The sequence below is a fragment of the Falco rusticolus genome, chromosome 19 (assembly GCF_015220075.1).
Source record: "Falco rusticolus isolate bFalRus1 chromosome 19, bFalRus1.pri, whole genome shotgun sequence".
NCBI classification, from domain to species: Eukaryota; Metazoa; Chordata; class Aves; order Falconiformes; family Falconidae; genus Falco; species Falco rusticolus.
Genome location: NC_051205.1, coordinates 5602684 through 5630671, shown reverse-complemented (window position 1 = coordinate 5630671; position 27988 = coordinate 5602684). Strand labels below are relative to the sequence as shown.

Here is a 27988-nt window from a genome sequence, read left to right as displayed (position 1 = left end):
TTTTCCCTTAGCATGAGGTAGCCTCAACCCAGAAAAGCTGCAGATTTGACCCAAACCCTTCCTTTATCATGGCTGAGAGACGCGGAGAAGGGAGCGAGACCGCAGCAACCGCCTCCGGAGAGCGACAAAAGCAAAGCCCAGATCGACTTCTACTTTCCACCAAAAGTTTTTTTTTTTTGTTTTTTGTATCAACGGATGTTAAAAAATACAGACTTGTTTTACAAGAATAGCACCATTTTTTTTTTTTTATCGTATTATACATTAGCACTCCTGCTGGTGATACAGAGGGGGAGGGAGGGGGGCGGGAGGGGATTTGTGATACCTGGATTTGTGAGATCCCTTTTGCAGGGAAGGGCCATCGTACCTGCCAGTTAGATTCCCACCTCCACCTGACCTAAAAAATAGGTCTTACGGGAAGAGAATAAATAAATAAGACCGTGGGTTTTCTGATTTCGCAGCCTGCCCGGCCGGCGCTGAAAAGAGGCGGTGGTCCCCGACGGACGGCGTGACTCGAGAGGTCGTCGCAGCCATTCAGTGCAGAAGTCATACGAGCAATGGGGAAGTACTCAGGTCCTTGGGGGGCTTGGGCAGTTTGGGTTTTTTTAGTTTTATAGTATTGGGCTGGATTTTTTTAAAAAAAAACAAAACAAAACAAAACCCAACAAACAACAACAACAAACACACACACAAATAAAACAATTATTTTTACAAGAAGCAGACTGGGCCAATATCCACACCAAACTCCTGATCGGCTCCACCAATGTCCATAGGTGCAATATCTACAATGGGCAGGCGCGAGGTCTTCTGCGACCGGTACTCGATGACTGTCTTGCCCCACTTGCCAGTGTGTTTCTGGGCAGGAAAGAAGAGGAGGGGCGTTACGAGATGCTCCCGAGCCCCCCCCAAACCAGCAGCAACCTCAGGGGTCGAACCCCAACTCATCACCTACGTCTTCCCCGCAGGCACCCACGGACTCACCGTGCAGCCGTCCTCCAGGACGCTGTACGTGAACCTGCTGTTGCCCTCGGCTCTGATCTCCACGTCGTTGGAGCCCTGGATGAGGATGGCCTTCTTCAGGTTGCCTGTCTCCTCGTCCATGTAGGCGATGCTGTTCTTGCAGTGGTAAGTGACGTTCTGGGAGCCCTCGGTGGACAGGAGGCGCAGGAAGGTCATCTGGATGTTGGCGGTGTTGGGAGCCAGGTCCTCATCGCCGTAGCTGAACTGGGGGGAAGAGGCAAGACGGTGAAGCCTACGGGGGTCGCAACAACCCTATTTCCAGCCGCCTTTTGGGGGGGCTTCCAGGCTTCACGTTCCCAGCTGCCTGCAAAAATCCCAGCCCAACTGACCCACCTCCAGGCCTCCAACACAGCCGGTCCCTCCTGTAACATCCATCAGCGTGGACATCCCAGCCCTCCAACTGGACACCCAGCACCTTTCCCCGCTCAACCTCCACTCCCGTTCCCGTTCCAGAGCACCAGCCCGGGGGGACGCTTACATGGAAACCGCCGTTGATGGTCTCTGCAAACCAGACGTGCTTCTTGTCTTTGGTCTTGCTGGTCCACCAGTTCTTCTTGGGGATGCTGCTGGGGTTGGGGTAGACGCAGGTCTCACCCGTTTCCATGTTGCAGAAAACTTTGATGGCGTCCAAGGTGCAGCCCTGGTTCGGGTCGATCCAGTAGTCTCCTGCGGTGGGGAGGGTGAACGGTGTGAGAACACGAGGTTTGGGAGGTTGGAGCAAAAGGCATCACGGACCTTGCTGTCCTCCTGGGCTGGGGGGGAGGAGGGGAGGGCAGGAGGCGGGATGGGGGCTCCTACCGCTCTTCCACTCGGGATGGCAGAGCTTGATGTCGCGGCAGGTCCTGGCCGGGTTCTTCTTGGAGCCCTCAGGGCTGCGGATGCTCTCGATCTGGTTGTTGAGGGACTTGAGGGTGGCGTCCACCTCCACGTCGTGCTGCCGGAGGCTGCCGGCGGCCTCGTCCGCCCGCATGTAGCGGATGGGGTCGGGACCCTTCTCCGTCTGACCCAGCCCGGCGAAAGCCGACATGTCGATGCCAGTGCCCGGGGGGCCGGGAGGACCGGGGGGACCCGGGTTTCCAGGAGGACCCTACAGGAGGGAGGAGATGCGACGCTGATGGGCTGTGCTGACAGCTGGACTCCCCTGCCCCACCACTGACAGCGTTTTCACTCACCGCAGGACCTGGTTCGCCGCTTCGTCCGCGGGGGCCGGGGGGACCGATGGGGCCGGGCATGCCGTTGGAGCCGTCTTTGCCGGAGGGGCCAACGGGGCCAGGGGGACCCTAGGAGAGAGCCCCATGGGGGGGGGCGTCAGGTCGTGGCAAGGTGGCAGGGACGGTGCTGGGGAGCTGCTGGCTCCTGCCATCGGCCAGCGAGGCCGGCGGCGGGGCTCGAGGACGGAGGCGCCTCCTTCTCCTCCCGTCTCCCCAGGTGCCACGGGCAGGACGTACCCTGGGACCGGAGGGACCCGCGGGGCCAGCAGCGCCTTGGTCTCCAGAAGGACCCTAAGGAGGAAGCGAGAGTGGGTGGTCACAGCTCCGCGGCCGGCGTCGAGGGGTGGTCAGCCCTAGCAAAGCCTTTGCCTGGGCTTGGGGCTCTGCCCGCAGCCGCAGCCCCCCGGAAGGAGCCGCATCCAGCTCTGCAGTGAGATGCTGGGGGGGTGCTGAGTGCTGGAGTCCCAAAAATAACACTTACGGGTGGTCCGGGAAGACCCTGCAGCCCGGTGAAGCCACGGTGGCCCTTCAGCCCTCTCTCTCCAGCCTCTCCCGTCTCACCCTTGTCACCACGAGGCCCCTGGGGACCCTGGAAGGGGGGAAGGGGACGTGCTGGGCTCAGGGTGGCAGACCCCTGCCCAACAAGCCGCAGGACACCGTGCGCTGCGCTGGGGACGCTCCGACAGACCCAGCATTGCTCACCGGCATGCCTCGAGCGCCAGCAGGACCGGAGGGACCCATGGGACCTTGTGCACCCTGCAGAGAGAAAAGAGGGGAGTCAAAAGGAGCGCAGGGTGCTGGGGGGGGCGCCCTGTGCCTTTGGGGGTGCCCGTACCACCCCGCCGCCTGCCAGCTGCCCTGCTCGCAGCACCAGGGACCAGCAGCTGCGGCGCCGAACAGCATCTTTAAATACTCTCAGGTGGAGCATCAGCACCGAGTAACGACCCTTGCAAACAAACCGGCCCGGTTAAGGCTCCCAGTGCCAACGGCTCCCCGGCCAGCGCCTGTGCGCAGGCAGAGCCTGAACTGGGCTCCTGGTGCTCATGAATCCCGGGGAAGATGCTCGGAGCGGGTAACGGCACTCAAGGCGCCGCCAAATTAGCGACAGCAGCTAACGGCACCTGCCTGGCTCTCCCAATTACTCCGAGTAGCTAATTGCTCCTGGAGGGGCTCTGCTATTTCTTCATTTATCTGCACTCAGGGTGGTTCCTGTCTCCCCTAACAAGACCTCAAACCCAACGAGCCGTCTCCCTCGCCCATGCGCCGGCACTCACCGTCTCGCCTCTGTCTCCTTGTTTCCCAGTGGGACCGACGGGGCCAGGAGCGCCGGGGGCACCGGGAGCACCGGGGGCACCCACGGGACCGGTCTCGCCACGATCACCCTGTGCCGAGACAAGGGGGTGGTGAGACCCACGGGGGGTTTGGCCAGATGAGGGGGCGCACAGACAGTGAGCGCCGGGGGAGGTGCGTGGGCACGCTCACCTTCACGCCGGCCGCGCCGTCCCTGCCCGGGGGTCCGTCAGAGCCAGGGTTACCCTGGGAGAAGGGGAGAAATTAAGTCTTGACCTTCGGAGGGAGCAGGGCACGCATGAACCCCCCTCTCAAAGCAAAAACCGTCAGTGAAAAGGTGCCGGCGATTGCCAGGAGCCGAGTTAAGTGCCAGGCCCCCCAGCCACGGGACCAGCGATGCCCAGCACTGCCGTCGGGGTCACACTGGGACCCGGGGTCCCACCTACCTCGCGCCCAGGTTCACCGGCAGGACCCGTCAGACCGGGGGGACCCACAGGGCCAGGGGGCCCTCGGTCACCTGCAGAGCCGGGTGCTCCTTGTTTTCCAGGTTCGCCCTAATGAAGGGAGAAGACAACAGGTGTGAGTGAGGGGTCCCAGCGCATCCCTTCACCCAGCAGCAGCCGCACTTTAAGGCTCCCAGACCCCCGTGCCCACCTCACCCCAGTTATCGCCCAGCCCCGATGCCACCGGCATCCTGGTGGCTTTGCAAAACCCCAAACTGCACCCAGGACGGGGGTCCCTGGGGCGCCTGACCTGCACCTGGGGGGCTGCCGTCCCCATGAGCAGCTCGTTGCAGCCCCCGAGCTGCCCCCCGTGCTTCAAAGCTCCCAACCTCAGGGTGCTGAGCTCGGGGAAGGCAAACGGCCTCCCCGACAGCCCGCGGAGGGGCACCGGGAGGGCTGAGCCTGGGGGTCCCGACTCACCGAGGGCCCAGGCAGCCCCGGGAAGCCTCTCTCGCCGCGCTGTCCAGGCAGACCGACGATGCCACGCTGTCCTGCCAAGCCCTGGGGACCTGGGGGACCATCAGGACCCTGCGGGGAGGCAGAGGTGGGGTCAGACCCACGGGGGGGTGGCACAGCACTGGAGGAGCGTGGAGGGAGGTGACCCCCAGAACACGTACGGCGGGGCCGTCCTCGCCGGGTTCGCCCTTCTCGCCAGGGGGACCGGCGGGGCCTTGGAGACCGGGGTCACCAGCACGGCCCGGGGGACCGGCGTCGCCACGAGCACCCTTGGGACCATCTTTGCCAGCGGAGCCGGGGGGACCGGGGGGGCCTGGGTTACCCTGCGGGGGGACAAGACGGGGTTAGTGCAAACGGGGGGGGCTCCTCCACCTTCATCGCCCGCATCCTGGTGCCAGCCGGGGCTCCGGGGCTTGAAGACCCCCAGAGAAGCCCCTTTTAGGGGCTGGTGAGCTGCTGGGGGCTGTTAGCGGGGACCCTCCGCTGCTTGGCCCCGGCACAACCAGCATCTTCTGAGCCCCCAGCCCCGGGGCTGAGCAATCCCGGCTGCTCCCGGGTGAACCCAGCTGCCCCCCAAGCAATTCCAGCTGCCCTCTAAGTGATCCCAGCTGCCCCCGAGTGATCCTGGCTTCTCCCCAGTGATCCCAGCTGCCCCCGAGCGATCCTGGCTGCCCCCCAACTCACGTTAGGGCCAGGTGGTCCCACGCGGCCGGCAGCGCCGGGGAATCCAGTGGCTCCCTGTGGAAGGAGAGGGGAAAGGCGGCTCAGATGCTGCCCCGCTCCCTCCAGTGCCCCCTCCTGCATCCCACCCCTCCATACTCACAGGGGGGCCCTGAGCACCCCGGGCTCCTTTGGGACCAGTTACACCAGTTGGACCCTGGGGAAAGGAGTAAAACGGGTTAGAAACACGGCGGGGGGGCTGCAACCTGCTCCAGGCGATGCCCCAGATTGCTCAGGAATTGGGACCCCCGCGGGGTTCATCCCCCTTTGCGGGGGTCCCGACTGTACCCACCTGTGGGCCAGGTGCGCCGGAGGGACCTTGGGGACCCGGAGCGCCGGCGTCACCCTTCTGGCCGGGCTCTCCTTGCTCGCCTTTGGCACCAGGTTGCCCGTCGGCACCCTGCGGGGAGCAGCGGCCGTGAGCAGGCTGTGCTGCCGCTGGAGCCGTGCTGGGGGGGCGCGGGGCCAAATACTCACCGGGGGTCCGGCAAATCCGGCGGGACCGGGGGCACCAGGCTCACCGCGCTCGCCCTGTGGGGGAGGTGGGAGTTAAATGGGGGGACAGGGGGAGCGAGGCCAGCGGGGGCACCGCCGGCACCCGGGGGGCTGCAGGGGTGGCACTTACGGGGGCACCGCGGGCACCGGCAGCACCGGATGGACCAGGAGGTCCCGATTCACCCTGGAAAAGGAAGGATGGAGAGTTGGGGGGTGTCCACGGAACCCCCCTCGGTTGGGAGCAGCCAAGGGGCTCCCCGGGCTCTCACCTTCTCGCCGTTGGGGCCAGCGGGGCCGGGGGGACCGATGGGACCTGTCAGACCCTACAGAGGAGACAGATGAGGATGAGGTCACCATGAGCATCCCCCCCCGGCCACCCCACACCCACCGTGTCCCCGTGGTCCCACTTACGCGTGCGCCGTCCTTTCCAGGGGCTCCCTCAGGGCCCTTCTCTCCGACGTCTCCCTGCAAGGCGAGATGGAGGTGGTGTGAGCCGAGCTGAGCCCTGACACCGCTCAGGACACCTCCAGCACCCATCACTTACCCGGTCCCCCTTGGGACCAGCAATGCCGGCGGCTCCTCTCTCACCGGGCATCCCCTGCAGCCCGGGGGGGCCCTGGGCGCCGTTGGGGCCAGCTGGTCCGGTGGCACCCTAAAGCAGAGTGAAGGTGCAGTTATTGGGGTGCCAGTGTGACCCCCAGTGTCACAGCTTTGCTGGTGGCACTGAGCCACGGAGCCGTGTCCCTCCTTGTCACCCACCTTGGGTCCGTCAGTGCCCGGTGTGCCGGGGAGCCCACGGGGACCTTGCAGCCCTTGGGCGCCAGGAGAGCCACGCTCACCGGGGAAGCCGCGTTCACCCTGGGGTGGGGGGAACAGCGTTAGGACGAGGCCATGGTGAGGGTCACAATGTCCCCTGCATGGGTGTCCCCAGGGACAGTGGGCACAGCACCCATCCCACACTGCCCGGAGGGGACTGGGATGTACTGGGAGAAGAGGGGATGGGCTGCAGCAGAGGCTGAGCCACCAGGACTGGGGCAGGCAATGGCCCTGGGTGAGGGCAGCCAGGCCCTGCCAACCACCTTGAGCCCCCCAAACCCCCCCCACGGGACAGGGAGAGGCATCCTGTCCCTGCGGCCGGGAGGACAGGTGACACTTACTCTGGGACCAACGAGACCGGGGGCACCAGCTTCTCCAGGAACACCCTGTGGCGGAGGGAAAGAGTTGGGGGTCAGCCCCAGGGGCCGCTGGGGTCCTGACCCCCCTGTTGCAGCTGGAGGATGCCTGAGAGGAGGGAAATATGGGGTCTCACCTGATCTCCGGGTTTGCCGCTCTCTCCAGGGGGACCTGGTGGCCCGGGCAGCCCCTGGGGGGGGAAAGCAGCGGCGTGAGCACGGCAGCAGCGAGACCCCCAGGGATGGGGACTCAGGGTCACCCACGAGCATCACCCCCACCCTGGCACCACAAACCGCCCCCCATGTGCTCACCTGGAAGCCAGAGGGGCCGGGGGCTCCTTGCTCTCCCCTCTCGCCCGCGGGACCCTGTGGGAAGGACGGTGGTGAAGGACCCCGTGGGCTTCCCCCACCCCAGGGTTCTGGGCAGAGCCAGAATCACGGGGGGAATCTGCTGCGAGGGCTGGGGGGCGCAGAGGCTCCATCCCAGCAGACCTGGCTTATCCTTTGCCCAGATCCAGGGGGGCTACAACCCCCGACACACCCCCCCACACACAAATTTCAAGTGGGTTTTGGCTCTGGGGGAACCAGGCTGGACACTCACGGCAGGTCCCGGGGGGCCGGCAGCTCCCGTCTCGCCGTCCTTGCCGGGAAGACCCTACGGAGGAGAAAACCCACCGCTGAGCACCAGGCGCGACGCTGCCGACCCCGCTTCACCCTCCGGCCCCCGTGCCTCAGTTTCCCCACTTGGAGCCTGCAGGTGCCTCAGCAGACTGCGAGGCCAGAGCGACCCCAAGGTGGGCTTTTGGGGGGGTGGCAAGAGAGGGATAACAACTCACCCGCAGCCCCGGGGCGCCGGGCAGCCCCTTCTCGCCGGCTTTTCCAGGCTCGCCCTAGAGAGAGGGGGGAGGGGGTGGCAGTGGGCCCCGTGCCCAGGCTGCAGCCCCGTTTCGGCTACAAACTGGCCCATACTCACGTTAGCACCCTTGGGACCAGGGAAACCCATCACGCCAGGCTGGCCTCGAGCACCCTGCGGGCCGGGGGGGCCAGGGCGGCCGTCCTCGCCGGGAGCACCCTGCGGGGAGGGGGACATCAGCGGGGGCTGCGCCATCCCCCAGCCCCCCGACCCCCTGTGCAGCATCACTTACCGTTGGGCCAACTTTGCCTTGAGGACCAGCGTCGCCTGGGCGGCCGGTGAGACCCTGCAGCGGAGGGAAGCAATGGGGGGCTGTGGGGGCCAGCACCGAGGTGGGGGGTGCTGGGCACCCCATCCTGCTTGACTCTCAGCCCCTGCTCTGGGCCTGGGGCTCACAGAGGAGGCGCAGAGGGGTCTGCCTAACCCCCTGCCCGTGGTGGTGAACCCCAAAGAGCACCTTTGCTAACCCCAAATGCACCTTCGCTAACCCCAAAGAGCATCGTAATTAGCACCAAGTAAGTATCTTAACCCCAAGGAGCATCTTCACTAACCCTAAATACATCTTAACTAACGCTGAGGAACTTAATTAGCACCAAGGAGCATCTTTGCTAATCCCAGATTGCACCTTCAGTAACCCCACATGCATCTTTGATAAGCGCAAAGAACATCTGAACAAGCAAAGAGCATCTTAACTAACCCCAAGGAACTTCATTTGCACCGAAGCCCAACTGAACCAACCCCAAAGAGCATCCTAATGCCAAAGAGCATCTTGGCCAACCCCAAAAGCACCTTAACCAGCCCCAAAAGCAGTTTATTGTCCCCAAAAGCACCTTGTCGACCCCAAAAGCGTCCTAACTAACCCCAAAAGCACCTTGTCAACCCCACAGAGCCTCCCTGCTGCTCCCACCAGCATCCCCGCTGTGCCTGTGTGGTCCAGCCCCATTCGAGCCCCCCCGGTGCAGCAGGGAGCCCCCCGAGCAGCCCCCCTGTGCCCCCGCAGGGGTGTCTCACCCTGGCTCCGGGCAGCCCAGGCTCGCCAGGGCGGCCGGGGTCACCGGTGGCTCCCTTGGGACCTGCGAGGCCAGCGGGGCCGCGCTCGCCTGGAGCACCCTGTGCGGGGTGGGAGGGGGGAGAAGGGGTGAGTCTGGGGGTTCAGGGGGGCATCACCCCCCTGGGTCCCCCCCACCCCATGACCCTGACGTCCCACCTTGGGTCCAGCCAGCCCGTCCTGCCCGGGGAAGCCGCGATTGCCAGGAGCACCCTGCGGAGGAAGAGGAGGAGGAGGAGTGAAGTGGGGGGAGGTTTCGGGGGGCAGCACCTCACTGGGGGGTGCAGGGGGGGCCACACACCCTCTCTCCAGGTGGTCCCACGGGGCCAGCAGCACCGGGTTCACCGCGGGCTCCTCGCTTGCCTTCCTCACCAGCCGGCCCGGGGGCACCTTGGGGTCCCGCGGGTCCCTGAGGATGAGGAAGAAAAGGGGTCACCAGGAGCCTTCTCCCCCTGCACCCTGGGGGAGCCCTGCCTGCATCCTCTGCCCCCCCCCAAACCACAGACCCCAGGGGTGCCGGGCGAGCCCCTCGCCGTGCCACGTGTCCCGCTGGCGCCGGGGACCGGCGGGGATCCGGCCCCGCACATTGAGGCTGGTTAATGAAGCGAGGGGGGAATGTCGGGGGGGGGGGGCGGGGGGGGGGGGGGCGAACACAGCAGCTATTGTTCCCCCGCGGGAGGGGGGATGCTGCCCCTCGAGGGGCCTCGTTAGGGGAAGAGGTTCGTTAGACGCCAACAAGACGCTCCGGCCCCGGTGGGGAGCGAGGGGCCCCGGGACCCCCGGCGGCCGGGGGCGCTGGATGTGGCCCCCCAGGACTCACCGTCTCGCCCTTGGGTCCCTGCTCGCCTTTGAAGCCCGCGATGCCGGGTTCTCCCTGGGGGGAGTGAGAGGGTGCTGGGGGACGGGGCCGCAGCGTCCCCACAGCTGTCCCCGTCCCTGGGCCCTGCCCCATCCCTCCGTCCGCCACCTTGTTGTCCCCACCCTTGTCACCATCCCCACCCCTGTCCCCATCCCCACCCCTGTCGTCAACCCAGCCTTATCCTCACCTTCATTCCTGTCCCCATCCCTGTCGCCATCCTGCCACCTTCCCCTGTCCCCACTCCACCCCTGTCCCCACCCCGTCCCCAGCCCCTTTCCTGTCCCCCATTCCTGATCCCAACCTCAACCCTATCCCTGTTCCCAAGCCTCTCCCCATCCCTTTCCTCACCCCCAGCCCAGCCCTCTCACCTGCCCCTGTCCCCGTCCCATTCCCATCCCCACCCTCACAGCATCCCCATCCCATCTCCGTTCCCTTCCCTGTCCCCATCCTCACCTCATCCCACCTCCATCCCATCCCTGTCCCCATCCCCATCTCACCTTGTCCCCCTCCCATCTCTGTCCCCATCCCCATCCCCATCCCATCTCCATCCTGTCCCCATCCCCATCCCGTCCCCATCCTGTCCCCATCCCGTCCCAGGTGGCCCCTCTGGGGACCAGGACAGGGTGACGCAGGAGCCACCCAAGGGTGACAGGGAGGGGACCTGCAAGGCTGGGAGCAGGGGCGTGGCCTGTGGTTGAATGGGCGTGGTCAGTGGGAACAGGCGTGGCATGTGGTAGTGGGCGGGGCACATCTGGTTCCCATCGGGGGGGCTCTCCGGGGTCTTACCGTCTGTCCCTTGGGTCCCAGCGGGCCAGTGGCACCCTGGGGTCCGGGTGGGCCGCGGGGTCCGGGGAAGCCTGGAGCGCCAGCGATGCCGGGGGCACCCTGCGGGCAGCCAGCCGCCATCAGGGGGGCACGGTACCCAGCGTCCCCATGTCCCCTCCCGCCTCCCCCAGCATCCTCTGTGTCCCCCAGCATCCCCCCAGTGTCCCCCAGCATCCCACATCCCCCAGCATCCCCAGCATCCCCCAGTGTCCCCCAGCATCCCTCCAGTGTCCCCCAGCATGCCCTATCCCTCAGTATCCCCACAGTATTCCCCAGCATCCCGCATCCCCAGTGTCCCCCAGCATCCCCCCAGTGCCCACCAGCATCCCACATCCCCCGTGTCCCCCAGCATCCCGCATCCCCTGTCATCCCATGTCCCCCAGCACGCCCCCCATATCCCCCAGCATCCCTGCATCCCTCCACATCCCCCAGCATCTCCCAGCATCCCGCATCCTCCGATCCCCCAGCATCCTCCCCACATCCTGGTGTCCCCACGTCAGGGTCCCCATGTGTCCCGAAGTGTCCCCAGATGCCAGCTCCTCCCCGCCCCAGCCCCCTCCCAAGCCACAGCCCCCTGGGGCTGGGGACCCCGTCCCCCAACACTCACCGCCGAGCCCTTGGCGCCGGGGATGCCGTCGGTCCCTGGGTTGCCCTAGAGGGAGACGGTGCTGAGCCCGACTCTGCACCCCCAGCCTCAGTTCCCCTTGGGGGGGGTCTGGAGGGGTAGAGGGTCCGCAGCCCCCCTGTGCCTCAGTTTCCCCACGGCCACGCAGAGGATGACCCGTTTCCCCCCTGCTCACAGCATCAGCCCCATCCCTGTGGCTCCCAGGCCTGGGGACAGGCAGGGCAACAAGCCACCCGGGGGGGTGTCACAGCAAGTGACAGCACTTACGGGGGCGCCAGCAGGGCCGGGGGAGCCGGGGGTCCCGGATTCACCGCGGGGGCCCTGGGCACCCTCAGGACCTCGCGCGCCGGTGGGACCAGCTTCACCCTGAGGAATGAAAAACAGGGTGAGGGGGTGCAGCTGGCGCTGTGCCTCAGTTTCCCCTGCTGGGAGCAGCCCCCCCCCCCCCTTACCTTCGAGCCGGGGGCGCCGGGGAAGCCGGGGGCTCCGGCTGGGCCGACAGGTCCCTGGGGGCGAGAGGGGGGTGAGGATCTGCCTGGCTCTGGGGGGTCCCAGGGGACCCCCCTGTCCCCCACGGGGTGACACAGGGTCCGGCAGCCCGTTACTCACCGGGGGTCCAGCTGGGCCAGGGAGGCCGTCGTTGCCACGAGCACCCTGGGGGGAGACGGTGACAAGACGTCATGGGGGGCACGGTGGGGGGCTGGGGACCCCCCAGCCACCGCGGTGCCACCAGGGACCCAGGCAGCGTCACACTCACCGCAGCGCCGGAGGGGCCGGGACGTCCTCTCTCTCCGGGCAGCCCACGGGGACCCTGGGGGGACACAGAAGCACGTTGGGCTCCGTCTTGCCCGGTGAAGGGCTGGGGGTGGGCGACACCCCCCCGCCTCAGTTTGCCCCTTCCCCAGCCCAAAGACTCACCATGGGGCCAGGGGAGCCGTTCTCGCCGGGGGAGCCGGATTCACCCTGCGGGGAAGGGCAGAGGGTGAGTCCCGGGGTGAGCACCCCGACACCGCGGGGATGGTCCCCCAATGCCACGGGGATGGGCACCCCGACACCAGGGGGATGGTCACCTGGCCAGCCCTGATGCCACGGGGAAGGTCACCCCAACAGCCCCGACGCCGCGGGGATGGTCACTGGCCAGCCCTGACGCCACGGTGGTGGTCACCGGGCCAGCTGCAATGCCATAGGGATGGTCACCCCAACAGCCCCAATGCCATGGGGACGGTCACCCCGACACTACAGGGATGTTCACCCCAACAGCCCAAACATCACGGGGATGGTCACCCCGACACCACGGGGATGGTCACCTGGCCAGCCCTGACACCACGGTGGTGGTCACCGGGCCAGCTGCAAAGCCATAGGGATGGTCACCCCACCAGCCCTGATGCCGTGGGGATTGTCATCCCCCCAGCCTCGATGCCACAGAGATGGTCACCTCCCCCCGCCCCGACACCCCACCACCTACCTTGGCTCCAGGAGCCCCTGCCTCTCCTTTGGCACCGTCAAGGCCGGGGTAACCCTGGGGACAAAGAGATGGGGGGGGTCACGCTCCGTGCCACCGGGTGATGGGGACACTGGGGGTGCAAGGAGGGGGGCACACACTCACCCGGTGGCCTTTCACTCCAGGGAGACCGGGCGTCCCGGGGAAGCCACGAGCACCCTGTGAGCATGCGGAGAAAAGCGGGTTGGGGGCGAAGGGGTGACACGGGGGTCTCTGCCCCAGGGGCGCCCGATCCAGCCTGGGTGCCTTACCTGGGGGCCGGGGGGGCCGCGCTCGCCAGATTTCCCAGGTTTGCCAGTCTCGCCCTGCAGAGAGATGAGATTGGGGGGAAATAAAGTCACCGCCTGGCCGGGGCCACCGCTGCAATGAGCTGCCTGTTCTCAGCCCGAGCGGGGAAGGACTCACGTCATCGCCGGGTTTCCCAGGAGGTCCCGGTGGTCCCCGGGGACCCATCGGACCCTAAAGGGGACAGAGAGGCAGCGGGTGAGTGGGAGCTGGTGGGTGGCATGTCCCCGAGCCCGGGGTGGGGGGGGGGGCAGGGGGGACACTCACAGCAGCGCCGGGCTCGCCGGGCTCACCGGGGTTGCCTTGAAATCCTTGGGGACCCTGGAAGAGATACGGTGGCATCGGTGGGGTGGCGGGGTGCCCACCCAGAGACCCCCGAGCCTGGCGGGGGGTTGGTACTTACGGGAGAGCCGGAGGGTCCGGGGGGGCCGCGGGGTCCCATGGGGCCCTGGGGGGAGAGACAACAGTGTCACGGGGGCACCCCCCCCACCAAACCAGGGGGTCCCCCCAAAATGGGGACCCACCCTCGGTGACCCGGTTCCTCCATGTCCCAAGACGCAACCGGCTGCCAGGTCCCCCTGGGGCGTGGGGGGGGGTCCCTGGCCCCGGGAGGGTCCCTTACCATGGGTCCCTGCATGACGCCCATCTGCGCGCCTCCAGCCTTCTCGTCAAAGCCGCCCGCCATCTGCGCCGCGAAGTTCTGCGGGGGGAAGGGGGCTGAGCACGCAGCCCACCCCCAAATCCCCTCATTTCACCCCAAACCCCCCGATACTCACCCCACCGAGGCCGGGGGGGCCGGGAGGGCCGGGGGGGCCGGGGGGACCAGGATTTCCAGGGGTGCCGGGTTCCCCATCCCTGCCCCGGGGGCCGGGAGCGCCCTGTGGCGGGGACAGAAAGGGGGGTCACCCATGCAGCGAGCGTGACAGTTCTCTGCAGCGCCCCGCCACTGCCGGGGGGCGGTTTGCCGGGGGTGGGGGCACGCTCTCACCTTCTCCCCCTTCTCGCCACGGTCCCCTCGTTGTCCTTGCTCACCTGCCGGACCCTGCGAGAGGAGGGGGGGTCAGCTCTCCCCCCAACCCCCCCAAACCCCTCCCACAAATATTCCAACAATGCGCCCGGAGAAACGTGCTCCCACCTGCGGTCCCGGCGGCCCTCGGGGTCCTACAACCTGGGGGGGGTAAACAAAAAGGTGAGGTGAGACGAGTGTAGGACACCCCCCCCCCCATCCAGGCCATCCCTGCAATGGCAGGGCCCCCCGTTTTGGGGGTCCCCCAGCACACCCCCTACACTTACATCTTTAATGTCACCGGGTTCGCCCTTCTGCCCCTGCAAGGCAAAGCATGGGGTGAGCAACAGGGGGGCACATCACCCCCCCCAAATCCCACACCCCTCCCAGGTGACAACCCCCCCCCCGAAGAGATAAACGCCCCCCCCCCAGGAAGTGACAACCCCTCCAGGGAGGTGGCAACCCCAGGGCTACTCGCCCCAGGGAGATGTGCAGGGGTCCTGCCTTGACACCCCCCACCTCCCCCATTTTGGGGGAAAACCCTGGGCTGGGAAATCAGGACCGCGGGGGGGACACATCATCCTCACCTTGGGGCCAGGTTGCCCTGTTGGGAGAAAAAAAAAAAAGAAATAAAGAGAAATTAGAGGGGGGATGGGCTGGGGGGGACACGAGGCACCCCTGTCCCCAGCCTGAGGGATGGTGATGCTCCTGGGGGGGCTGTGGGGCCAAACCGGGGGGCACAGGAGTGTGGGGGCTCCCCCGAAGCAGGGCGGTGGGGTTGGGCAAAGCGGGGTGCAGCATGCGGGAGTGGGGCCGTGCCGTCTTGGGGGGGAGGCAGCTGGGAGGGTGCTCAACCCTTCACACCCCCCGGAGGGGGCAGGAAAGGGTTAAAAAAGGCAACTTGGGGTGTTTTGGGGGTTTGGGACTTGGGGTTGCAGCTTTTGGGGGGGGGGCGGGCAGCGCTTTTCCATCATTCTGGGTGAATTATGGTGGCTTTGGGGACGGAAACACCACCCGAATGTCCCTTTTGCCAGGATGCCCTGGGGGGTCCACGGCCACGGTCACCCCCCAGCATCACCCCCAAGCCGCTTCTCCAAAAAACACCCCAAAACCATCCGGGCTGCGAATCCCGCTGCCATTTGGGGTGAAAAAAAAAACAAACCTACTTTTTTTCACCCTGGGATGAGTTTTTTTGAGGCCCTTTGCGGGGGCCAAGTTGCCTTTCGCCTGGGGTCCCCATGGATGTTCCCCCCCCCCAAAGCCCATCCATGGGCGGGTAATTTATTTATTAATGAGAGGAGGGAATAAATAAATTACAACCGCTGGGCTGGTCAGTGGGGCATATGGGGCAGCACTCTCCGAAGGGGATCTCGGGGCTGGGGCAGTCCCGCAGCTCCTCGCAGATGATCTCGTCGCAGAGGACGGTCCCCGTGTCGCACACGCAGATACGGCACGGCTCCGGCTTCCACACGTCCTTATCGCGATAGCTCTGCCCGTCCTGCAGGCAGCTGCCTGCCTCGGCTGCGGGGACAAGGGGGGGGGGACGGGGACGGGGGGGACACGGCCAGGAGGTGGGGATGGCAGCCCCCCACCCCCCCACCCCCGTGCGGGAGGGTGGCAGCGGGGGGGACAGCGCCAGGGTGGGATGGGGGTGGTGGCACTGCCAACCCCAGCCGTTCTGTGTGTCCCCCCCTCCTCGCAGAACCCCCCTCAGCTTGGGGGACAAGGACAAGCAAGGACTCCTGGAGCAGCAGGGGGGTGGCTCAGCGACGGGGGTCCAGCCTCAAGCAGGGGGGGTCCCCCTTCCATGGAACCCTGATGGCACTCGGTGTCCCACTGTCTTGGGGGCACTCAGTGCGTCCCCGTAGCACCCCGCACCTCCAGTGGGACACGGACCGCATCGCCAGTGTCCCCAGGGTCTGGGGAGGGGGGGGAGGGGTGCGGGGGGGCAATGTTCCCAGGCTGTGCCCCAGGGTCCCCAGGTGTCCCCAGGAGGTGCCCCTGGGTCCCCAGGCCGCACCCCAGGGTCTCTGGAGGTGCCCCAGGGTCCCCAGAATGTGCCCCAGGGTCCCCAGGTTGTGTGACCCAGGATCCCCAGGAGATGCCCTGGTGCCCCCAGGGTCCCTGGGATGTGCCCTGGTGTTCCCAGGGTCCCCAGGTTGTTCCTCGGTGTCCCCAGGCTGTGCCCCTGGGCTTGACCTCGGTGTCCCCAGGCTGTGCCCCCTGTCCTGCACCCCGTGTCCCCAACAGGACGCTGTGTCTCAGGCTGGACCCTGCTGTCCCCAGGCTGCCCTCCATGTCCCTGGGCTGTCCCCCGCTACCCCAGGGTGTACCCCACCTCCCCGGGCTGGCCCCCACTGTCCCCCAGCAGTACCCCAGTGTCCCTGCTGTGCCCCTTGCCCAGCCCAGTTCCTACACCCGAAGCTGTCCCTCACTGTCCCCTCCCTGCAGCCTGCTGTCCCCAAGCTGCACCCCCTGCCCCATCTGTACCCCATGGTCCTAATGCTGTGTGTCCCCCCGACCCAGGCTGTCCCCTCTGTCCCCCTCCACCCCAGGCTGTCCCACCCACTACCCTGAAACTTTCCCCCTCCATCCCACCCCCCTCTATCCCGTGCTGTCCCCCAGTGTCCCCCATCCCATGCTGTCCCCCACCACGACCCTGAAACTTTCCTCTTCCATGCCACTGTCCCCCAGTGTCCCATGCTGTCCCTCTCTGTGCCACACTGTCCCCCCCATCCCATGCTGTCCCCAGTGTGTCCCCCAACTCGCACTTTCCCCCCATCACTACCCTGACATGTCCCCCCTGCAGCTCATGCTGTCCTCCCCATCCCATGCTGACCTCCCCCACCACCACCCTGAAACCTTCTCCCCCCACCCCACGCTGTTGTTCCCATCCCATGCTGTCCCCCAGTGTCCCCCTCAACCCATACTGTCCCCCCACCCCAGGCTGTCCCCCCAGCCCACTACCCTGAAACTTTCTCCCTCCATCCCACACTGTCCCCCCCATCCCAGGCTGTCCCCCAATGTCTGCCCCAACCCATGCTGAGCCCCCCACCACTACCCTGAAACTTTCTCCCCCTATCCCATGCTGTCCCCCCAGTGTCTCCCCACCCCAGGCTGCCCCCCCCTTCCCAAGCTGCCCCCCACGACCACCCTGAAACTTTCTCTGCCATTCCACGCTGTCCCCCCCACCCCACGCTGACCCCCAGTGTCCCCCCACCCCAGGCTGTCCCCCCACCACTACCCTGAAACTTTCTCCCCCATTCCATGCTGTCCCCCCCACCCCACGCTGTCCCCCCCACCCCACGCTGTCCCCCAGTGTCCCCCCACCCCAGGCTGCCCCCCCACCACTACCCTGAAACTTTCTCCCTCAACCCACACTGTCCCCCCAACCCCACGCTGTCCCCCAGTGTCCCCCCACCCCAGGCTGTGCCCCCAACTACCCTGAAACTTTCTCCCCCATTCCATGCTGTCCCCCCACCCCAGGCTGACCCCCACCCCACGCTGACCCCCAGTGTCCCCCCACCCCAGGCTGTGCCCCCAACTACCCTGAAACTTTCTCCCCCACCCCACGCTGTCCCCCCACCCCAGGCTGACCCCCACCCCACGCTGTCTCCCCATCCCACGCTGTCCCCCAGTGTCCCCCCATCCCATGCTGCCCCCCCCCCCACTACCCTGAAACTTTCTCCCCCACCCCACGCTGGCCCCCAGTGTGTCCCACCCCCAGGCTGCCCCCCCCAGGCTGCCCCCCCCGCCGCCCCGCTCGGTGCCACGCTGTCCCCCCGCCGTCCCCCGCCGCGCTGCCCCGCGCCCCCGCCCCGGGGCACTCACGGAGGTCGCGGTCCTGCGCGGCGGCGGGCGGCGGCGGCAGCAGGAGCAGGAGCGGCAGCAGGAGCGGCAGCAGGCGCAGGAGCGGCAGCGGGCGCAGCGGCGGCAGCGGGCGGCCGGGCATGGCGAGGCGGCGGCGCCCCTCACCGTGCGGCGGGCCCAGCAGTGCCCGCGCCGCCCCGCCGCCGCGTATAAGTCCCGGCGCGGCCCCCCGGGCCCTGTAACCCGAGCCGGGCCGGCCCCCCCGACCCTCCTCCGGGACGGCACCGGGCCGGGGAGGGACGGGGCGGGGGGGCGGGAGACGAGGACGGGGCCCCCCACCCCCCCCCCGCACACCCCCGGCGGCCCCGAGCCCCGGGCCGGTGCGGGGGGCTGCGGCGGTCGGGGTGCGACCGGGGGCTGAGACCCCCCCACCCCATCTCATCCCTGGGTGAGACCCCCAGCCCATCCCGGGGGTGAGACACCCCCCCATTCCATGCCAGGAGTGAGATACCCCCCCCTCGCCATCTCCCGGGGACCGCGGGGGTGAGACCCCCATTCCACCCCGGGGGTGAGACAACCCCACCCCCCCGTCCCATCTCCCGGGGATCCCACGGGTGACACCTCCATTCTATCCCAGGGTGAGAACCCCCCCTCCCATCCCCTCCCCTCCCCTCCCATCCCATCCCATCCCATCCCATCCTGGGGCGAGACACCCCCTTCATTCCATGCCAGGGGTCCCAGGGGGTGAGCCCCCACCCCCCACCCCCAGTCCCATCCAGGGGGTCCCAAGGGGCGAGACCCTCTCTTCATCCCGGGGCTCCCAGCAAGACTGAGCTCCCCCCCATCTCCCCCCATCCATGGAGTCCTGGGGGCTGAGACCCCCACACACATTCCTGGGGGTCCCAGACAGCTGAGACCTCCCCCCCCATCCCACATCCCACCCCAAAGGAGCTGACCCCCCCCCATCGCATGTCAAGGGTCCCAGGGAGACTGAGATCCCCCCTGTCCTGGGGGTCCTGGAGAGGCTCCCGGCAAGACTGAGCCCCCCCCATCCCATCCCATCCATGGCGTCCTGGAGAGCCCAGGACCCCCACACCCCCCTAAACAGGGGGTGCAAGGAGCAGGGAGGGGCAGGACCCCTTCCAAGCCCCCCTCAGGCTTCCCCCGACCCTAATGAAGGGGTTCAGGAAGACGGGGGAGTCCCTGCACCCCAAGGCAGCAGGGGGGGCCACAGTGGGGTCTTTGCAGTAGGCTTGGGGCGGCACCCACACTTCCCAGCTGGGGGCTGAGCTCCAAAGTGGGGGGCTTGGCCCCCCCTGCCACGTGCACACCCCGGCTCTCTGGACCCCCACCAGGGTGGGACTGGGGATGGGTGAGGTGGCTGTCCTTGGCCAGTGACATCTGGGGTCCAGAGCAAAATGGGGGGGGGGGGAGACGGATGACACATCCCAGCCCCAGGCCAGCCCCAGATGGGGAGGGCTCTGGGTGCAGTCAGGTGGGGGGGGGGTCGTTTAAAAGGGCTTTGCCCCCCGCCCCAGCAGCTCCAGGCTGGTGAGCCCAGGCCCAGCCGCACTCCCCCTGTGCCCCCCCGGCACCTGAAAGGGGGTCCCTGACAAGGGGTCCCCCACAAGAGTGTGTCCCCCCCCCCGTCCCCCTTCCACCCGCCACTCACAAATACTCCATGGAAATAAATGGGGAGGGGGCTGATATTGGGGGTCAGTGGCTGGGGCGGGGGGGGCTCCATCCTGCCCTGGAGCTGGGGGCTGCAACTGGGCATGGAGGGGGGGGGGGGTGCTGCCCCCATCTCCTGATTGGGAAAGGGTGGGCTGAGGCTGGGAAGGGGGGAGCGGGTCGGGATGGGGCTGGGGGCAGAGACGGATGGAAGGATGGATGGAGGGACGGAGGGATGGACAGAGGGATGCATGGACAGAGGGATGGAGGGACGCAGGGACAGATGGATGGAGGGACGGAGGGATGGACAGAGGGATGGATGGACAGAGGGATGGAGGGACGCAGGGACAGATGGATGGAGGGATGGATGGACAGAGGGATGGATGGACAGAGGGATGGAGGGATGGATGGACAGAGGGATGGAGGGATGGATGGACAGAGGGATGGAGGGATGGATGGACAGAGGGATGGAGGGATGGGTGGACAGAGGGATGGAGGGACGGACCGACAGAGGGATGGAGGGACGGACGGGTGGACAGAGGGACAGACGGATGGACAGAGGGACGGATGGATGGACAGAGGGATGGATGGATGGAGGGATGGACGGATGGACAGACAGACGGATGAAGACAGGGCGGGATGGACCCGGCGGAGGCTGGGGCTGGGGGCGGCCGGAGCGGGAAGGTCGGCACGGAGCCATGGCCGAGCCAACCCCTCGCTGCAGCCACGGGGCATCTCCGCTGCAGCTGCCCCCCCCCCCCCCGATCCTTCCTAGCCCCCCAGATCCTCCCCAGCCCCCCAGATCCTCCCCAGCCCCCCAGATCCTCCCCAGCCCCCCGCTGCCCCGGAGCCTCCCGGGAGGCCACGGCGGACAAAGCCCGTGTGTTACCGGTGCTGCCGCGGGGCACCGGCGACTCGGCCAAAAACAACTCCCCAGGCTGTCGTGGGGACACGGCAGCTCCAGCTGACCCTCCCCACCCCACAGTGAGTGAGCCAGACCCCCCCCAAATCTGCTTTGCACCCCTCTTCCCCCCACCCCCCACCCCCAAAATGCTCTGCAGGTGGTGGGTGACCCCCCCGGTACTGGTGGGGGGCACTCCTGCTCTGCTCCATGAGCCCCCCCCGTGCCTCAGTTTCCCCAGCTGGTAAGAGGAGCAAAGCCCGTTCGCTGCTGCATCCTGGGGGGTGCGGGGGGGTCCCACTGCCGAGCAGGTGGAGGAGCCCCTGCTCGGCCCTTGGTGGCGGCCGGCTCTGGCCGGGGATCACACCCGGGAGCGGGGCCAGGACCTGGCTCTGGTCGCTGCTTTCCACTGGAAAATGGGGCTGGGAGTAAATAACAACGCGATGGCTGCCCCCCCCCCCGCCCCCTCCCCGCTTTTCGGGGGGCCACCGCCCTCACTGGCAGCTCCGCGGTTCAGCAGAGCCCGGCGATGGAGGGATGGAGGGATGGAGGGATGGATGGAGCATCCCCCCGCGCCCCGGCTCCGGGTGAGGGGCACAGGGTGGGGGGCACCTTCCTCGGGGTCTCTTTCATCCCACCCCCCCCCCCACAATAAGTGCCCAAAGGGGCTGAGGCTCCGCGGGTTCCCACCATCCCTGGCAGCCGCTGGTTCTCCCGGCACGGGCGGGTGTTGAGGTGTCACCCAGCCGGGGCAGGTGGCCCAAAATTGGGAATTTTTTAACCCAAACCTCATTGCGTAGCCCTGACCCCCCCAAAAAAACCCTCAACCCCATCGTTTTGATTTTGTCCCCCCTTTTCCGAGTCCCATCTTCAGGCACTTTCCCGGTTTTTCCCCATTTCGGCTCTGGAAAGGCGATCAGGGAAGCACAGGGAAACATCCAAGTCAGCTCAGGAATTCGTGTGGCGGGAGTGGAAGGAATGAGAGCAGCGGCTTAACTCTGCCCGCCCCGGGGGCTCTGCTGCCACCAGTGCCACCAGTGCCACCAGCGCCACCAGTGCCACCAGTGCCACCATCACCACCAGTGCCACCACTGCCACCATCGCCATCACCACCACCAGTGCCACCACCGCCACTGCTGCCACCATCACCATCGGCCATGCCATTGCCGCCGGCATCACCACCACAATCGCCACCACTGCACCACTGGCACCACCAGTGCCACCACTGCCACCACAGCACCACTGCCACCACCGCCACCATCACCACCACCATCACCACCGCCATCACCACTGCAAGGCCCGGGATGTCATCGGGCAGGGATGACTCTTGCCCTGATGCTGCCACCCCAAAGGGATGTCCCCACCCTGGGGATTGTCCCCACCCTGCTGCCACCCCCCCGGGAGAATGTCCCCATCCTGATGGTGGGTGCTGGGGATGTCGTCACCACCCTGATGGCACCAGCCAGGATGCTCATCTCAGCCTGATGCCACCACTCTGCCTTGGTGGCACCAGCCACTGGGACTGTCCCTACCCTGATACGAGACGTTGTCCCCATCCACTCTCCCTCTCCGGCGGGATTGTCCCCACCTTGATGCCACCAGCTCAGGGGACTGTCCACACCTGGTACCACCATCCAGGGGAGGTGTCCCCCCTATGCCACCAGCCACGGGGACCATCCCCACCATGATGCCACCAGCCACCAGCATCATCCGCCCCAGCAAAGCCTTGCCCTTCCCCACCCTCACATAGAGCCCTTTACCTGACACCCCCCCCCCCAAAGCCCCCCCCCAGGAACCCCCCAAACAGCTGATTCTACCCCCCAAAATAACAACTTTGCTTTTTATTTTCAAACAAGAACTTCAGGCTCAAAACCACCCAGGGTTTTGCCCCGTTTTGCTTCCATTTTGCCCCATTTCTCCCCATTTTTTTGGCAGGTCTCCCAAAATACCCTCAATCCCATAAAAATAGCCTCCAAACAGCAGGACCCCCTTTCCTGCCAGCCCCAGCCCCCCCTCGGCTGTTTGCTTTATGGGGCAGGCAGGGATGACATCCTCCACCCCCCTTATTTTTTTCTTAAAAAAGAGCATTTTTCAGTAAAAGGGAAAAAAAATGCCATTTTTCGATGCTGGCACCTCCTATTAACCTCAGACCTTCCCCCAAATATTTCCCCTGGCCGGCATGGGAACGGGGAGCAGAAAGGAGCTTTGTCCCCCCCTCCCTGGCTGTGGCTGTGTCGCCAGAAAAAGGACATTTTTAATTTTTTTTTTCCTCCTTACTTCTTGTTATTTAATTTTATATTTTTAATATCAGGGTGGGGGGATGCTCGGCTCCTCCAAAATGGGGGTTGAGCCCCAAGTCAGTCCTGGGGGGGAAGGGGGGAGCGGGAAACCCAGCATCCCACCAGCCAAAATTCACTATTTGGGGTGAATTTGCCCCAAAAACCTGGGACTAGGGACATCTGGGAGCAGATGGTGTGACCACTGCCAGCTTCAGGCTCAATAAGCACCCAAGACCCCCCCCCCCAACTGAGATCCCAGTTCACCCCCATTCCCCGCCCCCCAGCCCCTTCTCTGCTGGGAATCCACCCTCGGCTGGTTCGGCAGCTGATCCGGGTTCACGATGCTCCCAAAAAGGCCTTTTTCCCCCCATTTATATTTTTTTTTGGAGGGGGGGGGTCTCACACACAGCCCCTTTGTCCACTGACACCCCCCAGGGAGCTCTTCTGCCCCCGGCCCCCATGGAAAGGTGGGCAGGGGGCCCCGGGGAGGGGGGGGGGGGGGGGGGGGGGGGGGGGGGGGATGCCGGCATTTTTGTGAGATGATGTCAAACGGTTCCCCCCCGCTCAGGCCCCCCGAAGCCGGCCTCTTCCTCCTCCTCCTCCTCCTCGGGAGGCTGGGATGAAAAGGCGACTCTTTGGGAAGGTAGAGCCGCACAAAGGGCCCCTTTGAGCCTCCGGAGCCGCGGGGGGGGGGGCGGGGGAACAGCACCATGGCGGGGGTTTGGGGGTTGGGGGTTTTGTGGGGGGAGGGCTGGGGGTCCGGCGTGCTCTGCCTGGGGTGAAGCTGCACCCGAAAAATGAGGAGTTTTGCCCTAAATCGCAGCCACCCAGTCATCCCCTGCCCCCCCACCCCCGGGCACATCAGCTCCCCAAAAAGTTTGGAGGAGCCTGAAAAAAAAATAAGGGGTGAAGCAACACACACACACACACACACACACACACACACACACCCCAGCACAACCCTTATACAAAACATCAGAGAATCCCCAGGGCAAGACCAGCTTTGGGGCTGGGAAACCCCCAGCACTGGGATATCAAGACACCAAAACCTTCCTGGGCTGGGGGGGGGGGCATTCCCCCAGCCCCCCCCCAAAAATAACAAAAAAAAGAGGGAACAAAGCTGCAGGTGCTGGTGCCAGGGCTGGGGGGCACTGGCAGGCGCACGCCCCTGCTAATGACATCTGATAATTATCCCAAATTAATGAGGGCTGGAAAGCGGCCGGTGGGGCCGGGGGGAGGTTTCGAGGTGTCGCGGGGGGTCGGTGGGGCTGGATAAAACCATCCCAGCCCCGTGGCTTTGGGGCCAAAGCCCCTCGGTTTGGGACAGCTGACGCAAAAAGCCCTATTTTTGTTAATGATGGATGTGGCCTCGATCCTCCGTTATTGGGGTGTAAATAAAAAGGGGGGGGTAGGGTTTTTTTGGGATATCACCAGCTGCCCCCCCATCCACTGCTGGGGATGCTCTGCCACCGCCGTCCCCACTTGTCCCCATCCCTGTCCCCCAACACTGGGACCAAGCGCCCTAAAAATGCAGAATAAAGGCGAAACCCCAGATTTTGGGTGTTCGGGGTCCCCGCAGGCAGAGCCCAACGGCGGCGGTGGCCGGGGGTCAGGATCTGTCCCGGAGGGGCACGGCGGGTGTTTCGGGAGCTATAAATACCGGCCGCGCTGCCCGCCTGCGGTTAAATAAATGGCCAGAAATAGAAACCCCGATTCCGGCCCCGGGGGTCTCCCTCCCGTGCGCTGGATCCGGCCCCGGGGGTCCCACCCCCCTGGGGGCTGCCTCCCCCCAGTGCCCACCTGACCCCCCCAGCTCTCGGTTCGATGGGCCACGGGGGTGGGCTGGGGGGGCTGGCTGAGATACAGGGTCACCGACCACTGGGGAGGGGGATATATCCCCAGCCTCCTGGGAACCCCCGGCTGCTCAGAGCACCCCAAAGCCCACCCCTGCTGCAGCACCCCCCCCCTTTAGCCACCCCAGACCCCAAATTATCGACCCAAACCCCAAATTACCCATCCCAGACCCCAAATTATCCATCCCAAATATCAAATGATCCACCTCAAACCCCAAAGCATTCATCCCAGACCCCAAATTATCCATCCCAAATCCCAAATTATCCATCCCACACCCTGAATTACCCACCCCAGGGGGTGCCCCCAAAAGTCACCCCCAGACCCAGGCGGGGCTGAGCGCTGTTGGGGTACAGCTCCAGCTCTGGCATCAGGGACCCCCCCAAAGCCACTCCAGCTCCTAACTCCAAAGTGCAGGAGGGGGTTTCACCCCCTTTTTTCCGGCTGGAGCAAGGAGTGGGGGAGGGAATAGTGAGGGATTCAGCATCCTTTGATGTCAGGTTTCTCCCCCCCCCCCCCCCCAAAAAAAAAGGCCACCTATTTGGGGTGGCAAGGAGCCAGAGCCCCGAGTGCTCCCCGCGGTGTCCTGCAGCCGGCACAAAGCCACCCTCTGTGTCCCCGGCCGGAGGATGCCGGAAAATAAAAAAAAAAAAATGGGAAAGAAAAAAAAATTAAATAAATCAGAAAAAAAAAATCCAACAAAAACCCCCTAAAAGCCACGTTTCTGACGGGGGCCGGCTCGAGGGTCCCGCGGCTTGAACGGAGACCGGGCTCGGGGTGGGATGGGGCTGGGGGGGCTGGGGGGTTTGTTGGGGTTTGGTTTTTTTTGGAAAAAGAGCGGAAAAATAGCAGCAGGGTCGTGCTGCCTAATGAGGCGGCAGGAGTGGAGGGATTAGCGGGGTGGGGGGGTTTGGGGGGACCCCTGGGCAGGGCCCCTCGTTAGAAGAAATTACGATCAGGAGTGTCGTGGAGTGTGCAGCCCCCCCGGGAACTGGCTGCTTTGGGGAGCAAGAACTGGCGGGGGGGGGGGGGGGGCGTCTGGGGGGACAGGGACAAGGAGAGGGGCTGTGTCCTTGTCCCTGGCCCCCCCCAGCTGGTGGCAGATGGGGGGCAAGAGGGGAAACTGAGTCAGGGCTCAGTCAGCCCGCAGTGGGGCTGGGGTCCTGTGGGCTGAGCGGGGGTCGCTGGCCGGGCCCAATCCTGCCCGGCTCTGAGCTGCGCAGGCCCCCGGCTGCAGCGGGGAGGGGGGGCATTTGGGGAGCCCACGCTGGGAGGGGAGCCCCAAAGCTCCCCCCAAAGCAGATCCAGCACCCCAGGAAATCAGAGATGGGGGGGCAACCGGGGTGTCAGGATTAACCCCTGGCCAGGTCCCTAAATGCCCAGAATCGCACCCAAAGCTGCGTCCCCCCCACATCGGCGCGGGGGACCCCAACAGCGCCCAGAGCTCGGATGGGAACCCCCTTCCCAGCCACCGTCGGGGCTCGGGGGCCAGCGACCCCCAGTGCACACCCCCCTGCTTTTGGGGTGCAGGGGCTGGAGCCCGGGGATGTGTGGGTCCCCCCCCGCCCCGCCCCCCCCCCCCGGCACAAGGGCGCCTGTGTCCGCACACACCGTAAATCTGGGGCTCGGGGTCTCGCCTCATTATCCCGCGGCAGCGGCTGGACCGAGTTTACCCAACAATGCGGATGCCAATCGCAACACGCGGCCGCTGCAGCCACAAAGGGCAGTTTTGTCCCAAACGGCTTCTCCCCCCGCCCCCCCCCTTTTTTATTTTTTATTTATTTTTTTTATAGCAGCCCTGATGGAATTCAGCATGGAAGGGGTGGGAATGGACCGACGCTCGTCACCGTGTCACCTTCTGCGCCCAGGGGGATGCGCTTTGCCGGTGGGATTTGGGGTGAGGGGTTGCGGTGGGATGCCCGGGAGAGGGTCTCCTGGGGTGGGAAGACCCCCGGGATGCCCGGCACGCCGTGTCCACGCTTGGGCATCAAAACGCCCAGCGCTGCCTCCTCCCTGGTCCTTCAACCATCCATACGGACATTGAGCTACTGATGGTGGCGCCCAACCGGCCCCATGAGGGATCTCCTGGTGGTCCAAGAGCCCCCTGGTCTGGGTCCTGCCCTTGGCTGGAGGGTCCCGGAGCCAGCAGACCCCAGAGCTGCCGCCGGAGCCGCGCGCTTCACCCATGGGCCAACGCGGTGCCAACACACCAGGAGGGAGAGCAGCTCCACCAGGGCTCTGGTGGCCAGAGCTCCACCAGCAGTGGGAGATGCTGGGAGGAAGCCTGCACCTTCCACGGAGAGAAGCCCCTCTGCCCGGGAAGCCCCAGCAGAGGTGGCCCAGTGGTCCAGGAGAAGGTCCCGGCCCATCCTCGACCCACACCGATGGACAGTCACCCATTGCCCACCAAACCCAGTTCTCCACTGAGGCGTCACATCGGGATGACCTGAGGCCCCCCGGCCCCGGCTCGCTCCCTCTTGGATCCCACCCGCTCCAGGTCAGCGTCGGAACCTGCTGTGGGAACTGGGGGGCTGCTGGGGGGTCCCACCAAGCCCGGCCACACCGGGGAGCCGGGAAAAAGGGACAACCGTGAATTTTCAGCAGACAGAGCTCGTTTTCCTCCTCCTGGGAGCGTGGAGGGATGCCTGGAGCGGGGGGAGGATGGAGAGGGGTCCCCGGGGCAGGAAGCACTGCGCCGCTGCGGGGGGACGGAAACAAACCCGATTCTTTCCGGCAACGACCCGTGTGGGGTTTCAGCCAGCGCCTCTGCGAGGGCACGTCATGCTCCGGTGTGGATGATGGAGCATCGCTCCCAAAGAGCTGGGAGAAGCACCAGCTCCCCATCCCACGGTGCTGCCCCTCGCGCCCACCCCAGCACCCGCAGGATTCTGCCCGAAGGCCCCTGCAGCCCCCCGCCTCGGGGGGGCCCGGGGGGATGCAAATCGCGCCATAAGGGCTTCTGGACGCATCCAAGCTATAAAAGCTCGTTAGCACATGGAGCAGGGGAGGCAATTCCCGACTTCCAGGCACAGCTTTGGGAGCAGATGAATGGAGCATTGAGCCCCGGGGTGGGAGACGGCAACGCGGGTGTTTACAGAAGCCGCGTGTGTGTTTGTCAGGAATGTCAGAGACGCCAATAACCGGCTCTTTGGACATATCGGGCAGAAATCTCACTCATGTCTAGGAATAAGGATACAGGAAGGAGGAAAAAGTCAATATGACCTGAAAATCCCCAGACTGGGCTGGCCGGGCAATATGATTTATTCTATTAATAAGCCAGAAAGAAGGGCAGGAATAAATGCTGAATGCATTTTTGGTGGCCGCAGAGGGCCAGGAGCCGCGAGCCTCCTCGGTGCCGGCACAGGCACGGCACAAGCCGCCTTTGACGAGGCCATTTTCTCCCCGGCCTTTTTGGGAGGTGGGAGCCAAGGAAAACAAGGCACTTGTTGATTTTGTTCCCGGGACATTGTAAGGGGCTCTTTCAGCCCAGGGCTACTGTTCGGAGCGGGGTGGCAGGGGCTGGAAGCGCCTTCCCCGGGGTGGGAAGGGC

General features: G+C 65.7%; 1 protein-coding gene across 3 annotated transcripts; it reads right to left on the bottom strand.

Moving 5' to 3' along the window:
* Nucleotides 1–153: 153 nt before the first annotated feature.
* COL2A1 (collagen type II alpha 1 chain) lies at nt 154–17979 on the bottom strand. Of its 3 annotated transcripts, none has more exons than XM_037371253.1 (54): nt 17758–17979; nt 15244–15447; nt 14514–14530; nt 14214–14246; nt 14056–14088; nt 13909–13962; nt 13697–13798; nt 13543–13620; nt 13324–13368; nt 13188–13241; nt 13041–13094; nt 12887–12940; nt 12741–12794; nt 12600–12653; nt 12053–12097; nt 11892–11945; nt 11744–11788; nt 11587–11640; nt 11402–11500; nt 11117–11161; nt 10471–10569; nt 9646–9699; nt 9127–9234; nt 8985–9038; nt 8789–8887; nt 8010–8063; nt 7838–7936; nt 7701–7754; nt 7466–7519; nt 7177–7230; nt 7002–7055; nt 6850–6894; nt 6452–6550; nt 6237–6344; nt 6104–6157; nt 5962–6015; nt 5823–5876; nt 5675–5728; nt 5490–5597; nt 5301–5354; nt 5162–5215; nt 4639–4800; nt 4442–4549; nt 3965–4072; nt 3711–3764; nt 3503–3610; nt 2931–2984; nt 2710–2817; nt 2466–2519; nt 2190–2297; nt 1816–2104; nt 1496–1683; nt 979–1221; nt 154–852 (listed from the first exon to the last, which is right to left on the bottom strand). In XM_037371253.1, the coding sequence occupies exons 1-54, from the start codon at nt 17876–17878 to the stop codon at nt 706–708; spliced, it is 4497 nt and encodes a 1498-aa protein (XP_037227150.1). In that variant the 5' UTR covers nt 17879–17979; the 3' UTR covers nt 154–705. The 3 variants fall into 3 exon arrangements, with proteins under 3 accessions (XP_037227150.1, XP_037227151.1, XP_037227152.1); XM_037371254.1 differs by having other exon boundaries at nt 15247–15447; XM_037371255.1 differs by lacking the exon at nt 15244–15447 and having other exon boundaries at nt 17758–17978.
* Nucleotides 17980–27988: the final 10009 nt, after the last annotated feature.